General features: G+C 41.6%; 1 protein-coding gene and 1 long non-coding RNA gene across 6 annotated transcripts; one reads left to right on the forward strand and one right to left on the reverse strand.

Moving 5' to 3' along the window:
• Positions 1-52: 52 nt before the first annotated feature.
• Positions 53-4,577, reverse strand: LOC129179566 (zinc finger protein 25-like). Its single transcript, XM_054772964.1, has 2 exons — positions 4,326-4,577; positions 53-3,512 (listed from the first exon to the last, which is right to left on the reverse strand). The coding sequence occupies exons 1-2, from the start codon at positions 4,501-4,503 to the stop codon at positions 2,554-2,556; spliced, it is 1,137 nt and encodes a 378-aa protein (XP_054628939.1). The 5' UTR covers positions 4,504-4,577; the 3' UTR covers positions 53-2,553.
• An 8,619-nt stretch (positions 4,578-13,196) lies between these two features.
• LOC129179569 (uncharacterized) lies at positions 13,197-15,701 on the forward strand. 5 transcript variants are annotated; one of them, XR_008570006.1, is made up of 4 exons: positions 13,197-13,252; positions 13,689-14,102; positions 15,274-15,373; positions 15,475-15,701. It is a non-coding gene; the product is annotated as an uncharacterized LOC129179569 (long non-coding RNA). The 5 variants fall into 5 exon arrangements; XR_008570004.1 differs by having other exon boundaries at positions 13,230-13,252; positions 13,668-14,102; XR_008570005.1 differs by lacking the exon at positions 13,197-13,252 and adding an exon at positions 14,260-14,473 and having other exon boundaries at positions 13,259-14,102.
• Positions 15,702-16,641: the final 940 nt, after the last annotated feature.

Below are 16,641 nucleotides of genomic sequence, written 5' to 3' on the forward strand. Positions count from 1 at the left end.
CATAAACAAGGTTTAGAATACACGTTGACGATGATAAGTGGAGAGAATATGACGTGTTTAGGGTATGTAAAGTCCGTGACAATACATTGACACAACATTGAGACGGAGACAAGTGTGGAAAAAGGTTATAATGTTACCACAATAAAACCAAAAATTACAGGAATAACGTCATAATTACAAGAAAAAAAATTACAAGAGAGGTGAAATATTTGGAGGACAAAAAAAACAACAGCAGAAATGGAAAAAATGCTGTAATTTTACGAGTAGAAAGTCAAAATATCCAGAGAATAAACTGGTATTTGTAAAATAATGTCATTTTTGTAGTACAGAGTTGACTTTTTTATAAAAAGAAAAAGTTTTAATATGAGAAACTGCTGTGAGATAAATAAAGTACAATACAAACAAAACAAAGTTGTAATTTTCGGAACATTAGGGAAAAAGTTATAATATCATGAGAATAAAGTGAAAATATTGTGGGAATAAAGTCAATACAAAATAAAACAGCATTTTTTTCAGACATTTTAAAATAAAACTTGACCGAAATCACAGTTTTAATCCATCCATCCATTTTCTATTGCAATGCTGGTGGCCAGAGCCAATGATCCCCGTGACCTTGTCCGGGTCAGATCAGACACCTGCCATGTCCCAGGAAAGGAATCTGGTCCTGTAGAAATCTGCACTCGCGTTCATTCAGCTTGACACCTGCTGCCTCAGTGACCTTCAGTGCCTTTGCTAAGCAATGGTCATAGATTTCCTCATTTTCTCCATGAATAATCTGAAAATGCCACTGACCTTGTTTATCCGTTTCATAAGGCCCATATTCACAGCTTTATGAAGTCCTAAAAGACAGCTGATTCTTCCTCTCATGGCGTAAACTTCAAATGAATACTGCTTCTCCTTTAACTGTGCTGTAGCCTGAAACAGCCCCATGCAGCTGAAGTGCCCCCCTGGGCTAACAAAGCTGGTGTCAGGCGGATCCAGTTTAATTGTGGGCTCCATTCTTTGAAATGTATTGAAGTTGAAGACTGTGGCGTCCGCACCTGTATCAATTTTAAAACTTATTGGGACGTTTCTCACCTCCAGGTTAACTGTCCAGTCATCCTGACAGCTGGTCTTCCTGCCAGTTCGCCATTGGAAGTATGGCTGCTTCACCTCTGTGATCTCTCTCACTTGTTTTGAGTGACAGACTCACTCCCAGTGTCCTGTTTTTTGACATTTGTTACACTTTCTCTTGCGTGCAGGGCATCTTTTCATATCAACCAGCTCCTGAGGCCGCCAAACTGGACTCCCTCGACGACTTGGTTGTGCCTAGAAATTCGGTCTTTAAAAATTATAAACAAAATCGGTGACAAAGGGCAGCCTTGGTGGAGCCCAACGTTCACCAGGAACAGGCTGGACTTACTGCTGGCGATGCGAACCAGACTCCTGCTCCAGTTGTACACGGTCAAATGCCTTTCCAAAGCACATGTAGAGCTGGTCCAGTGTTCCACCACCGGAGCTTTGCGACTGGGGAGTGTTTTGACTAACCCGAGATACCTCAGCCACGGTGGTGGAACTCTTGAGTTCATGTCCTCAGACTCTGCTTCCTCACTGGAAAGTATGCCAGTGGGACTGAGAAGGGCCTCAAACTATTCCTTCCAACATCTGACTATATCCTCAGTTGAGGTTAGCAAGCTTCCGTCGCCACTGTAAACAGTGTGTACCGGGCACCGCTTCTCCTTTCTGAGGCGTTGGACAGTGTGCAAGAAACTCTTTGAGGCCGACCGAAAGACATGCTCCATGGTCTCACCAAACTTCTCTCACACCCAAGTTTTTACCTCGACTACAGACGAAGCCGCATGCCGCTTAGCCTGCCAGTACCTATCAGCTGCTTCAGGAGCCCCACAAGCCATCCATGCTCGATAGGACTCCTTCTTCAGCTTGATGGCAGCCCTGACCTCTGGTGTCCACCATCGGGTTCGGGGCTTGCTGCCACGATTGGCACGGACTACTTTACGGCCTCAGCTGGGCTCGGTTGCCTCAGCAATGGAGGCGCGGAATACAGCCCACTTGGACTCGATATCCTTGTCCTCTCCAGGGAATGCAGGCGTAGCTCTGCCAGAGGTGAGAGTTGAAGACTCAACAAACAAGAGACTCTGCAAGACGTTCCCAGCACACCCTCACTACAGCTCTGTCTGGCATCCTCCCCCACCATCTAATCCAACTCATCACTAGGCGGTGATCAGTTGTCAGCCCAGCCCCTCTCTTCACCTGCTTGTCCAGAACATACGGACGCAGGTCTGATGATACAACTACAAAGTCGACCATCGACCTGCAGCCTCGGGTGTCCTGGTGTCACTTCTTATACCGTTTAGTTTTTAAAGTAGTGTGTCCATAAAGTCTCTTGATATATAAAAGCAAAGGAATTGTCAGCGTTTATTATAATCATAATAATATAATGAGAAGTCATCCATATTATTCGTATCTGAGGTTGACTCCAACCCTTCTTGACATGCCGTGTCTCCTCTGTGCATTCTCATGTGATTCACCACGTCTGACTTTCTACTAAATCTTTTACCACAACTCTCCAGTGTGTTTTCTCATGTGGTCTGCCATATTTGACTTATCGGAGAACACTTGACTGCAAACTGAGCATCTAAAAGGTTTTTCTCCAGTGTGTGTTCTCATGTGTTGCATTAAAGTAGACTTTTGAGCAAATTTACTCTCACAAAATGAACAATTAAACGGTTTTTCTCCAGTGTGGGTTCTCATGTGTTGCATTAAAGTGGACTTTTGTGCAAATTTACTCTCACAAACCGAACAATTAAAAGGCTTTTTTCCAGTGTGTGTTCTCATGTGTACTGCCATATGTGACTTCTGGGAAAATCCTTGACGACACACTGAGCAACTAAAAGGTTTTTCTCCAGTGTGTGTTCTCATGTGTCGAGTCAAAAGGCTCTTACTAGAAAAGGATTTAGCACAAGTCGAGCAGGTGAAATGTTTTTTACCAGTCTTCTTCTTAGAGCATTCAGAGCGTTTGCTGTCGGTGGGAGTCCTCATATCACCTTCACAGTCTGTATCGCTGCTCAAAGCGTCTTGGGTGTGGCCCCTGTCTTTATCCTCATGACAGTGTGACATTACGTCATCACTGTCTGATAGCGGAGCTAAGAGGCTGTCTGCTTGTGATCCACCACAGTGGTCTCCATCAGCTTCTGTTGTCAAGTGATGTCGTGAGCTGCTGCTGCTTGGAGGCTCCGCCCGTTTGTTCTCCTCATCTGGACTGTGATGAAGCTGTGAGGACTCAGGTGGTTTTTCTTCATGGTCTTCAGTCTTCACAGAGACACCAGTCAGTGGCAACATAGTGAGACCAACCTCGTCCGGCCTTAGAAGCCAATTTCCCCCCTGAGTGGTCCAGAGTTCCTCCTCTTCCTTTTTAACGTGGGGGCGCTGGGGGTCCTCCTGCTTCAAAGCGGAGATGCACCCCTGCAGCTGAGGGGCACGTTCTTTTTGAAGACCAATCAGCTGCTGTACGTCTGCAGAAACAACACAAACACACTTTAACTTGTCAAAATAGGTAATTAAAAGAAATCAATAAGGCGTGATTTAATTTTTTTTCATGGGGTTCAGAATTCCTGGCTGCACCCCTGCTGTTGGCTATATGACATGAAAAAAGGAAGCATAAAATCACCTTCATTTACCAGGGTATTTTTTAAGTGCAAACTTATAAACTGGAAAGTTGCAACTTGAAGTGCAAACAAAGCTCTCATGTCTCAAAGGTGCAATTTTGAATTTGGAGAGGAATTCCATGTGAAAGCATTCAAGTTTCATAATCGGTTATGACGAATGTGCCTGTAGTTGTTATCAAAAGAGAAAAAAAGACAAATATTTGCGTAATTCTTCAATTAATTATCAGACTTTTCTTGTTCCATTGTGACTTTTTGCTTGATTGTTTTGGGAATATCTTATTTCTCCAAATTGCAGACTACAATGTTCCACTGACCCATAAAAAATGACCCGCGGTCCACAAATGGCCCCCGGTTCGCATTTGGGACATCCCTGGTTTACATATTTCACCCGGAAGGTGAAGGCTCGTATGACGTAAATACAATGTAATCGTAAAAGTAATTAAATAAATGACAGGTTGGGCATTATGTGTAATAGACTTGACAAAGCAGACGACGTCCCATCACATGACCACCTACTCGCTTTCCTATTGGTTGTGAAATCAACATTGCGACCGTCCACTTGAGCCTACGTCACGATTAAAGACATTTTTGGACATTTTCACCCATACAAACCGCTTACGAGAAAATTATAGCTAAATAAGAGAAGGACAGAGAAAATACCTTCAATGTGGAGCACAGTTTGAGTCTTGCTCACAGCTTCCAGTTGTTGTCGATGGCGCTCGTTCTCCTCTCTCGTTCGAGAAAGTTCCTCCTCGTAAGACGCTATCGTGCTTTCAAACAGCGCCAATATTTCATCAGCCGCCGCCATGAGTCGCTCCTTCACCAACTCTTTCAACATTTTCAATGTTTTTAACTCGAAGGCACGTCGTCGCCTTCGCCCCTTTGTCTCGCGCCTGCCTTGAAACGTTGCCAACTTCCGCCTTTCGCTTATCTTCTTCTTCTGGTTGAATGGTGGGTTGTAACCGTGTCTTCAAAGGTGCATACCGCCACCTACTGTACCGGAGTATGCAACACGGGCCATGTAACTTACTTTATATTAATTCAGATAATGAAAAAAACTCTATATTGTATTATATAATTCTGTGTCCTTCAAATACTCTATCACTGGCCTCGGTGTATGTCCAACTGTTCCTAAAATACCCTCAGTGCTCCATTTCTTTCCTATCTTTGCAATCCTTTCCCTTAGCTTTACATGCTCTTCCCTATATTTCTTGCAATGTAATATGTGTTACACATTCTCTATAATTTTACACGCCGCACATACTTCCCATTTACATTTACCTAGCAAAAACATTGTTTTATTTAACCCAGTGTGATCGAACCGTAGCGCGGGTAGTGGGGGACAGCATCCTTCCACCTGAACAGAATTGACCATCTGGCCCAGAGAGAAGCGACGGACAAACTCCGTCGCCTTGTGGGGGTCAAGCGCAAGTCAGTTTCGCCTGTGGTGCCAAACAGCGAGATTAAAATGTGGGTTGCAAATCTAGATCGGCAATCAGGGAAATCCCTCCAATACTTCTCCAAACGAGGACACAACCAAAACATGTGAATAAGTGTCGCATCATCCCTCGTACATTTGTCACAGCGGGGTTCCACGTCTGGGTATATGCGGGCTGGTTTGGTTTTAGACGTGTGAGAGGCTGAGTTGATCGTTTTACTGTAAAGGTTGTATGCCACATGTCCCCCCGTCAGTGGTACATTCAATCCTTGCTCCCGTGATATTTTGATGTTACCGAGACAGGTCTGTCTCATGCCCAGCAGTTTACTATAAATGGTTGAGATCAACCCCTACGTGATGGTTGCAAGTCAAGAAGTGCATACACAATGCACAATCCTTTTATGACTCTGTGGTGGCCTCAGCCATCTTCTACGCTGTGGGCTGCTGGAGAGGGGGCAGCACGGACAGGGACAGGAGCAGGATCAATAGGCTGATCAGGAGAGCGAGCTCTGTCCTGGACGGTCCTCTGGACTCCGTGGAGGAAGTGGGGGAGAGAAGGATGTTGGCTAAGCTGACATCCATCATGGACAACACCTCTCACCCGCTACATGACACTGTGGGTTCCCTTAGCAGCTCCTTCAGCAGCAGACTGTTACACCCACGGTGTAAGAAGGAGAGGTTCCGCAGGTCCTTCATACCGACCGCTGTCAGGCTCTACAACACCTGCACCACCTGAACCATGTTGTAGTCACGATGCTTTATTTTACTTGTCTTGCTTGCTGCTGTAACAAGTCAATTTCCCCGCTGTGGGATAAATAATGTACATACAATACAATACAATACAATACAATGCTCATATCAGGGGTCTCAGGGACCTTTGGTAACTGACCACGGATAAAGTGTCTAACCTAGAAATACCTAAATGATGGGACTTCAAAAGATTATACTTTTCTGTTACAAACGGCTATTCCATGTGCTGCAGACGCCAAGCCTCGTTCTGTGCTGCCTACACCAGTTATGCTATCTTGCAGTTGGCCTTCCAGACTGCCATGCAGTCCCGCTACTTACAGTATAGTTTTGCTGCACGAAGCGAGAAGTTTTCAGCTGTCTCCGACTCCATCTACACCCATGTGGGGTAGTCAGGATGATGCTGATAATAAATTCAAAATGTAACCCATCTGTAGGAGCCTAAATACTCTAAGTTGATTGATATCAGGATAAAAGGTGATTTAGGTTTATTCAGCTAAAAACTGGCTACTTACATTGTTTCCAAGTGTAATGTTGATAGTTCATATCTACAGTAAGTTAAAAGTTAATTCATTGTACTTTGTGTGTGGATAGTTTAAGGTGTACTATTTCATATAGCATTCTAATATTGAAGAAATGTTTTGACTTTCCTATGTAAGGTATGTACATCTTTAATTGCTTTGACCCGGAAGTATCTATCGGGTGATGTAACCTGGAAGTGCATCATTAGGAACAGTGGAGCAAAGCCACACAGTTTTTTTACCTCTCTCGCTACCATTCTCTTTTTTCGTCTTTACATACTCACGTTTTGTATTTTTGTCATGATAAGAATGTTGTTTGTTTTGAAAGTAAAGTGAACCCAAGGAAGAGGAGCATTCTGGAGTGTTTTTGCATGCAACCAGAGGAGCACGAGGGAAGAATTGGGAGCGTCAAGCTCAGGCTTCACAACTAGGAACCTACACCATCCAATACTGGCTGCCCAATAAAAACACGGAAAATTAGGCAGCGCCATCCCTCCCTCTTGTTTAGGTTTTTGCAGATGGATTTTATTCGACTTGGGTCGTTTATCCTTCCATATATAGGAAGCTATAAAAGAGTCTAGAGTATCGAAAAGAGACTTTGGGATGAAGATTGGATGGATTGAAAGAAATACCAAAATTTGGGAAGAACGATCATTTTAATGGAATTGATTCAACCGATAGTGGAAAGGGGTGACCACTGTGTCAAAGAAGTACATTTGTTTTACACAATCTTAGGGCCTCTAATGTACTACAAACTGAGCATCTAAAAGGTTTTTCTCCAGTGTGGGTTCTCATGTGATTTGCCACGTTTGCCTTGATACTAAATCTTTTACCACAAACTGAACAGCTAAAGGGTTTTTCTCCAGTGTGTGTTCTCATGTGTCGACTCAAATAGCCTTTACAAGATAAATATTTCGTACAAATTGAGCAGGTGACATTTTTTTTTTACCAGTCTTCTTTTTAGAGCATTCAGACTGTTTGTTGTCAGTGTGAGTCCTCATATCACCTTCACAATCTGTACCAATGCTCAGATTCTTGGAGAGGAGAGTGTGACGTTGTGTGGTCACTATCTGATGGACATAAGAGGTTGTCTGCTTGTGATCCTCCACGGTGGTCTCCTTCAGCTTCTGTTGTCATGTGCTGAGCTGCTGCTACTTGGAGGCTCCGCCCCTCGGTTTTCCTCACTCGGACTGTGATGAAGCTGTGAGGACTCAGGTGGTTTGTCTTCATGGTCTTCAGTCTTCACAGAGACACCAGTCAGTGGCAACGTAGTGAGACCAGCCTCCTCCGGCCCAAGAAGACACTCTCCCGCCTGAGTGGTCCAGAGTTCCTCCTCTTCCTCTTTAACGTGGAGGGGCTGGGGATCCTCCTGCTTCAATGTGGAGATCCATCTCTGCGGCTGAGGGGCATGTTCCTCTTGAAAACCAATCAGCTGCTGTAGGTCTGCAGGACACAAACAACACAAACACACTTTAGCTTGTGATGTTTCTCCAGGACGTCTACACTTTTCACGTGTACTCAGTCACTCAGACATGTCAAGTAGGGATGTCCCGATCCACATTTATTGGCTTCCAATCTGATTCGATTTATTTTAGATGGTCTTGCTGATCCAATCCAATCCGGAACGATTATTTTTTTGTCTGTTGTTTTAATAATAATAGGCTTTTGTTACAAACATGAATTTGTAGAATTGAATATGTTTATGAAAATAGCTCTTCAAAGCATTAAAAATAATGCAACACAGATCGGACACTGATCAGTACAATTACATCATCGCACTATAAATACACCGTTTACAGCCCTAGCTGTCGCCAAGAAAACAGGCCTCTTAAACTGGAAAACAAGAAATGAGCTGACCATAACACATTGGAAGAATGTTAACACATCAACTTTCAACAGGAAAAATGTCTACAAAAATCTACATCTTCAAATGCCTGATCTCAATTCCACAGAATTTGCAGATTTTTTTCACATTTTGTTTTGTGTTTTCAATCCATTTTTATTGATTAATTCCTTCCTATTCACTACTGCTATTACCACCATCACTGGTGTTGTAATACTTAAGTATAGTGAAGGATAATATTGTTTTATTAACTTGTTAGCTGAGTGAGTAAATATTTATCACAAGTAGATTTTAGAATAACTGTTGGCATTGATGTTTGATTGAATTATTAACTGAGTGCCTTCATATAAGTACAGTATAAATATAACTTTTATGATTAACCGAGTGAATGATTACAAGTAGTTTGTAGAAATAATGCTTTATTAAACAATTAGCGGAGGAGATGAACTGTTTAAGTATGTCAAAGGTTAAACAGAAACATTGGGTGCTCACACATAGTGTACAATCAGCCAGACAAGGGCAAGAGTTTAAGAGACAGACTGGGAAAGTATGTGCTGTTTGTGCAACAAAAGCGTCAACAACTCAGCGAAGGTTCAGACTGTCACTGCTGGTGCTACTTTGTGCCCTATAGCTGATGCAATGTGAATTACTCCTGTGTGGGATCAATAGCGTTCTTATCGTTGCCATCAAATAATTAAATGCATCGTATTTGGTGCCTAACTGTTTCCCAAGTATATTAGTGCGTTTGTGAATGTATAAACGTGAGGCAATAACTTCAATTTCTTTGTAGAAAGACGCTTTATGGAAGTAAGTACATTTACTTGAATTCATGTCAAATGCAGCCTTGACACATCCAATATGGCGGCGACGTTGACGTATCGCAGCTGTGGCCAAAGCCACTCGATGCGGGGTCTATCTATGTCTATGTTTTCACCCAAAAATTGCGCTTACTAGTAAATTACAGCTAAATAAAGAGAAAGAAAGAAAAAAATACCTTGAATGTGGAGCACAAATGGAGTCTTCTTAACAGCTTCTAGTTGTTGTCGAAGTCGCTCGTTCTCCTCTCTGGTTCGATTAAGTTTCTCCTCGTGCGACGCTATCGTTCTTTCAAACAGCGCCAATATTTCACCGACTCTTTCAACATGTTCAGTGTTTTTAACTCGATTACACGCCTTCGCCTTCGTGGCCAATTTGTGCCTTTTTTCTTCGGCTCTTCTTCTTCTTCTTTTAGTTTAATGGCGGGTTGCAACCATGACTTGAAAAGGTGCATACCGCCACCTACTGTACCGGAGTATGTAACATGGGCCATATACAGTATCTTACTTTTTGCTATCTTAGATAGTGAGGAGACTACTTATACTACTACTAATAATAATCCTAATAATAATACTTATACTAAAATATTCTAATACTTATCTATATTCTATTATATAATCCTGTGTCCTTCACATATTCTATCACTGCCCTCTGTATATCTCTTACCCCCTCCCCACCTGTTCCTAAGATACCCTCAATGCTCCATTCCCTTCCTATCTTCTTAATTCTTTTCCTTAACGTTACACGTTCTTCCCTATATCTCTTGCAGTGTAGTAATATGTGTTCTACGTTCTCTATACTTTTGCACTTCATACATACTTTTGATTTACATTTCCCTATCAAAAACATCTTGTCATTTAACCCGGTGTGATTGAGCCTCATCCCAGTTAACACTACTTCCTCTTTTCTGTTTTTTCTCTTCACCCCTTGTGCACTGATAGATTTTTGTACTTTATAATACTTTCTCCCGCTACTACCCTCATCCCACCTATTTTGCCATTTCTCCATCATTTGTTTTTGATTATTGCCTTTACTTCGCCTTTACCAGCAGGTATATCTATCATTTCATTCCTTCTAATCCCCATTTTAGCCATTTTATCTGCCACATCATTCCCCTCCACCCCTACATGTGCAGGTACCCAGCAGGATCTTATGTCTATTTTTAACATGTGTAGTTGGAATAGGTTTTGATGTATTTCTAATAATAAATCCTCTCCACTTGATTCCATATTTTTAATACTATATAATGCTGCCAGAGAGTCCACACAACATACCACTCTATCTGCTTTTATTTCCTCTATCCATTGCAAGCCTATAATAATTGCCATCATTTCTGCTGTATAAACCGAGAGCTGGTCAGGTAATCTTTTAATGATGCTATAATTCATTGTTGGTACATAGATTCCAATCCCCACCTTCCCTTCTTCACTTTTTCATCCATCTGTATACATATCTTAGTAACCATAATATTTCTTTTTAATATATTGACTTGCCTTATGTCCTTTTTCATTATCTTTCCATTTATTTTTTAACTCTGTTATATGTATATCTACTTCAGGTTTAGGAAATAGCCAGATAGGAATATTGCTTATGGGTGTATAATTATTAATATGTATATTTTTTATGTTATATTTATCTATTTTATCTTTAATTACCCACCCAAAGCTATTACTTTTCGTTGTATTATAATACGTCACTTCCGCCTTTAGCACATTTTTACTACAGCACTTCTGCGACGTCATGTGCAGTGGTAGTTATATATTTTTTTAAATGTATGAACATAAATGGCCAATAACCATACTTAATATATGTAATATGTTGGGGGGTTATTATATTAGTGACTCGTATTGAAAGACTTCGTTAGCATGCGGATGTTTGTATCGTCTTATTCAGGGGTGTCAAACTCGTGCCATGGAGGGCCGAGACACTGCAGGTTTTCTTTCTAGCCAGTCACTAAAGCAGGTGATTTTAATGATCAACACTAGTGATGGGTAGATGAGGTAGATGAGGCATCACGTATCGTTTCGGCGCAGTGACACACTGTATTGACACCGTATTGACACTGTGTTGCTGAATACTGACACCTGGTGGACTTTAAAAATCTCTGCAGGAAACATAGTTGACAGACTCAACTGACACTGATATGATGACGTATTGCATCCCATACCGTCATTTACGTATTTGCATTCACATGTTCTTGTTCCATACTATATGTTATTTAATTAAAAATCCTCTTTGATATTTGAGACACAGTTGATCAATTAAGTGAACATCTGTCATAATGTCAACGCCTCAGTGAAGGTGCTGTGAATGACGATGACAATGGACTCATTGTTGAAAGATTTTTATTAAAACATGAGTTTCTCCAGTGTTTTGTAATTCAGTCTATTTAGTTTCTTTGACGCAGTTTCTCCTGCTTTGGAGAATATGCGTTCGCAAGGCACAGAAGATGCTGGTGTGCACAAATACGACATTTCACCTGCAAAAAAATAATATGAATAATAAACTAAGAGTTATTTTGAAAAGAATTTCACTAGAACAGAATATTTGGAAAATATGACAAGAAGTGGGTAAAATGAGGAGATCGATATAAATACCTTATTTTCCGGCAGAAGGTCAAATGATCCCACGCGGCAGAAAATGTACGTTTTCCATGGAGGTCCTCCATCTTTGACCGCAATATTCGCCAAGCAATGAACGCGTCAATAACTCGATGCTCGTTTTGCTCTTCCATCCTATTGACAGATGCGCTTCCTTATAAACACAGTTTGGCGCTCGACTGCCGGGTCGACACAGTTTCGGCATTGGTCACGTGACTATCTTAAAGCGGTACGCGCACCGACACGGGGTTTGCCCTGGGAGCTCCGCGCACGCATCGGCGCATCTGTGTCGCTGGACCCATCACTAATCAACACCTTCAGTTTGAGGAAAGGAGCTCATCAATTCAATCACCTGCTGCAGAAACTGGTTGGAGAGAAAACCTGCAGCGTCTCGGCCCTCCAGGGCACGAGTTTGACACATGTGGTCTTATTGTAGCCGGGCTGCCAGTGGATCCGCATGTCCCGACTACACTGCGTTGTGTTCTGGTGCACGATGGAGGGACACAGAGATGGCTTTGGAACAACAGGCCTGTCAGCCAGCACAAAAATGGACTCAAAATGTAAAGAAAGTAAAGTAAATAACAGAGGTCATGAAATGAATACAATACATAATAATAATGTAATTCCATTAACTTAAATGCACATAACTGAAGCACAAGAAATGGAATAAAAGAAATAAATCATTCAAAGTCAAACAATATACCTGCAGTGTGGTGGAATATATGACGTGGACATGCGCGTGAGCTCCTCAATAACAACAGGCCTGTACAGGAATAAGGCACATTCAGCACAATGCACGATAGCACGCTCACACACCCCAATAGGAGAGGAAACGTGGCTTGTACGCACTGTAAACCCGAATGCTCAACTTAATTAAAAAATGATTGGTGTATAATGCTACTTAATTACATTTTTAGATTTTTTAATGCATATGTCCAATGTTTTTTTACTTTAAATTATTCATTTTAATTATTAATTACATACAATTTTAATGAAGCAGAACTTATAGTTTATACTTTTCTTTAGTATTATTTTTCATTTACAATTACTTAATATTTTCAACAATCCATCTGGACAACAATCAGAATTAACAATTGCATACAACAATTTTTCCACTATTTTATTAAGACTACATGATTAATTTGCAATATCAGTACACTTTAAAGATGGGGGGTTATTATTATAATGATCTGTACATATTTATGCACTTTAAAAGTAATGTCTTAAAACGTAATATGATTCCTTTTCATGAATTCATTTTACAAGTGCAAAGGAAGGTATGTAAGTTTTTTCTCTGAATGTACCAGGATAATCCCGTGCCCCTGCCTGTTTGTTTTTTTTTGTTTGTTTTTTTTGTGCCCCTGCCTGTTCTCCCTGTAATATGCCCAAAGATGACATCATACGGTGCGCATGAAGCCTCGAGAAATGAACCTTTTTGTGAACCAGTTGGATGGAAAGATTCTAGGTCACCCCCTTGTCCTCGCTACTCAGTCTGTTCCGGACATCTCGCCCTCCACCTGTCTGGTTTCAAATCTCCACGCATGCGCATTGTGTGCTCTTGCACTTCCTCGGCTTCACCATCGGCGCGGCCGAGGCGAACCGGCATCCAAAGATTGAATCAGGTAACATCTTCAAAATGCACACACTTTCCGAGCAGTTTCAAGTTTCGCTATGAGTGTTAGAAGCAAGTCTTTATTAGAAGCACGTCGCTTTTCTCTCATTGATATTTCAAAAGCAGAGTTTGATTTACTACCTGCTTTGATTAGCTCAGTCCTCATGCTAGCTAACTTTTCTTCTTACCGCCGTTGCAAATGTTATGTTGTCGTATTTATATTTTGCAACAATATAACACATTTAGAGGACATTTAAGTAAGTCCACAGTGCATGTCCCCGACCACGCTAAAGTTAGTGCGTTCGGACCATCGCGGACATGCTAATATGCTAGCAAGATGGCACACATGCTACTCCACAGCCCTCAGAGCAGCACAACAGCATTAAGAGGGTCACATTCTCACAACCTTTCACATAATTGCGCAGGTTGTATTTCTGTCTGTGCAGGTGTTTGTGGGCAAACCAGACTTAAGACTTTTGGGTAAATGTAAGTATAAATACATATCTAAAATTGGCTCTAAAATTAATGCAAAGGACTTTTGCCCTTCAAAGACAAAACATTGTGGTTCTGAAGCACCTGTGAAGAACTCGCTGGAGCTTTGGTCTGCACTTCAGTTGCCATCTGAGGTCATCCAGGTGGGAACATTTTATTTTGTTAGTACTGGAATTATGACAAACATGTTTTTATTGCAGGTATATGCTGAACTTCAGCAGGTAACCAATAAACATCTGCCAAATTCCTTCTATGCTGAGCTCAACATGCACACCCCCCGTATGATGACGCCGTTCAGACAAAAGTCCTCCCAAACCAGCAAGACAGCTGGTGTCTTGGCTGCCGTTTTCAAAGTTCCTGATGAACAGGTGTGTACTACTAAGCTCAGTGATGTTGGCCACAGTATGTCTTCTAACTTCATATGTGAAGGCTTCATATTGTCAACAGACAATATGATTAGACATGTTGTACTTGACCTTGACATGTTTCATGTTTGTTTGCCTCGGTGGGACTCGATGCTAACAGACCCTGTCTAGAGCAGCTGCACCCTGCCTGGCCTGCCGTTTAGAAGCTTCGGCTGGAAGATTCAGCTTTGATCTCAGGATTCAGCAGAGGTTCAACTGCAGGGCTCAGATGCATAAGGATGGTGCGGGTTAGTCGTGCTTTTGGCCAAGAGGCTGCTGAGCTGTGATCCACGGCTACCGTCAGCACAGCCCAGGGCTGCTACGCCCCCACAAAGGTACAGTTGTTTTCTAGAGCTTCGGGGGGCTCCGCAGGATTCAGCCAAGGGTGAACAGATGCACGGGGATATTGCAGGTTTACTGAAATTAGCCCCAGACGCTAACTTGCCAAGTCTGGGTTAATACGTGTAAAAGTGTAGCGGCTCTGCGAGGGTGTGGCCCGTCTTCAGGTGGTACTGCGCGTGGCCTGAGCTGCACTAAGGACGGCTACGGATCACAGCTCTGCAGCGTCTAGTCCGTAGCTCTGCTAACCTGCACTGTCCTTGTGCATCTGAGCCCTGCCGTTCATCCTCAGCTGAATCCTAAGATTAAAGCTCAGTTCTCCAGCCGAAGATGCCAAACGGCAGACCAGTGCAGCTGCTCTTATCGAGGTCTGTTAGCACCGAGTCCCACAAGCCTTGGAGGAGCTGCTTAGAAACAATGTTGGGAATAACATTTTCAAGCAGGCCCTTTCTCATGAAATAGATATGTTACATTAGAGTGATAAAGTTGTTGTCTGAAATCAACTTCAAACAGAATTTAATTTCACAATAACTAATATTTACACATGAAAGTAATCCTTGCCTAATCTTACAAATTGTACTGCTAAACGGGACCGACCTTTTCAAACAGCAACTAGATTTGTATCCATATTTTTTGTATTTTTTAATTTTGTTTTGTGTGTTTGTAAAATGTTTTGTGTGCCTGTAAATGTTTAGTTTTGCTGCTCTTTTCTCATTTTGTTCGCTCATCTCTTGCGCTCTTCTTTTTCCCCTTTCGCTGTTTCTCACTTTTGTCTTTTTTTTTTTTTTTTACCCAGATCCAACATGTCTACACCCGACACACAACTGTGTTCTATACCCTACCCGCTAACCGCTAACCTGCGTGAACAAACATCAGGGTTTTTCATCAGCTGCCATGTAAGTCTGCACAGCACACAATGCACTTAAAGCTGAAACTGAAAAAGGCTACTGCAGTTTTCAGTCTGAGTTTCTTAAAATATCCATGTTGATTGTCACAGGAGGATGCGAAGGGGCCTGATGTGTTTACTACGCCTGTGAGTTGCGGAGAAGGTCGTCCAGTGAACTACGGAAACAAGGTCTACGTGGTCTTGGAGGGTCAAGAGATCGTAACATTGGGAAACTTTGGAGAAGCCTTCCTGGTCATGTTTGGACAAAGAAAAAACTGTTTGCAAAAAAGAACTGTTTGTGGAAAAAGAACTGTTTAAAAAAAAAAAAAAAAAGTAAATTGTTGCAAACTTTATTGAAATAAAACTGAAGTTTAGTCTTTTCCACTCAAGGGTACATTACAATCTTCTGGTGGGATGCACTTAAAGTGCTTAGGAAAACATTTGAAGAATAAATATATCATTCATTAACATTTTTATGTTAACGGTTGCCTAACCTTTTAAGTTTATATTCTTTAATTTTTTTTATTACTGTTAAATGTGAAAAGTATGCCAATCGTACATGAAATCTTTAATAACAAAATAATAAATTTAATTTGGACAATTTTTTTTTATCTTTCTGAAACTATATTTTTCAGTTAATTCACACCGAAGTAAATAAAAAAAACAATGTACTACTTAATATTTTTAGTATCTACAGAAATAAAAAAAATTAAGATGTTAAACTTGAAAAAATTGGGCAGCCGTTTACATAAAAATGTTTAATTACTGCTAACTAATCCGGGTTTACAGCGCGGAGTTTTGTATGCTCGCCGAGAGCTGCATGCAGGTCGCGGGAGCGCGCACGCTCAGCTGAAAACTAAACCATGTGACGCCGTGCTATTCTTACGGCACAGTACTTCATGATAACGAGGCGATGGTATTTTGTCAGCTTTATGGGTAACTATACAGCACCCAAAGCACACGGCATATGAAAGCTTGAATTTCTTGGCTTTATGTCATATAGTTATATGTTCGATATGTCGAAGCATTTGATTCAAGCATAGCCAGAAACGCGGTGAGAGGAGCAAGGTAGACATTCACAATGGAGCTGTGGCACTTTGTTACAGACTGTGTTGGCCAACATGCTAACCACGAGACGACCGTGCAGCCCAGATATGTACCAAGCTCATTCATTTATAGAAAAGAGGGGCATGCAATATTCGGTAGGGAGAATTTTGGACCTGCCGAGATTGGCATGCACCCCTCCTTGCTCAAAGATGACTCTACATGTATGTAATT

Source organism: Dunckerocampus dactyliophorus, chromosome 4, assembly GCF_027744805.1.
Source record: "Dunckerocampus dactyliophorus isolate RoL2022-P2 chromosome 4, RoL_Ddac_1.1, whole genome shotgun sequence".
Taxonomy (NCBI): Eukaryota; Metazoa; Chordata; class Actinopteri; order Syngnathiformes; family Syngnathidae; genus Dunckerocampus; species Dunckerocampus dactyliophorus.

What these genes read in the sequence shown, in the direction of transcription:
- LOC129179566 (XM_054772964.1), bottom strand. Translation starts at nt 4,503, where the DNA reads ATGTTGAAAGAGTTGGTGAAGGAGCGACTCATGGCGGCGGCTGATGAA. An exon ending in AACTGTGCTCCACATTGAAG is followed by an intron (nt 3,513 to 4,325) that starts GTATTTTCTCTG and finishes TTGTTTCTGCAG; the next exon opens with ACGTACAGCAGCTGATTGGT.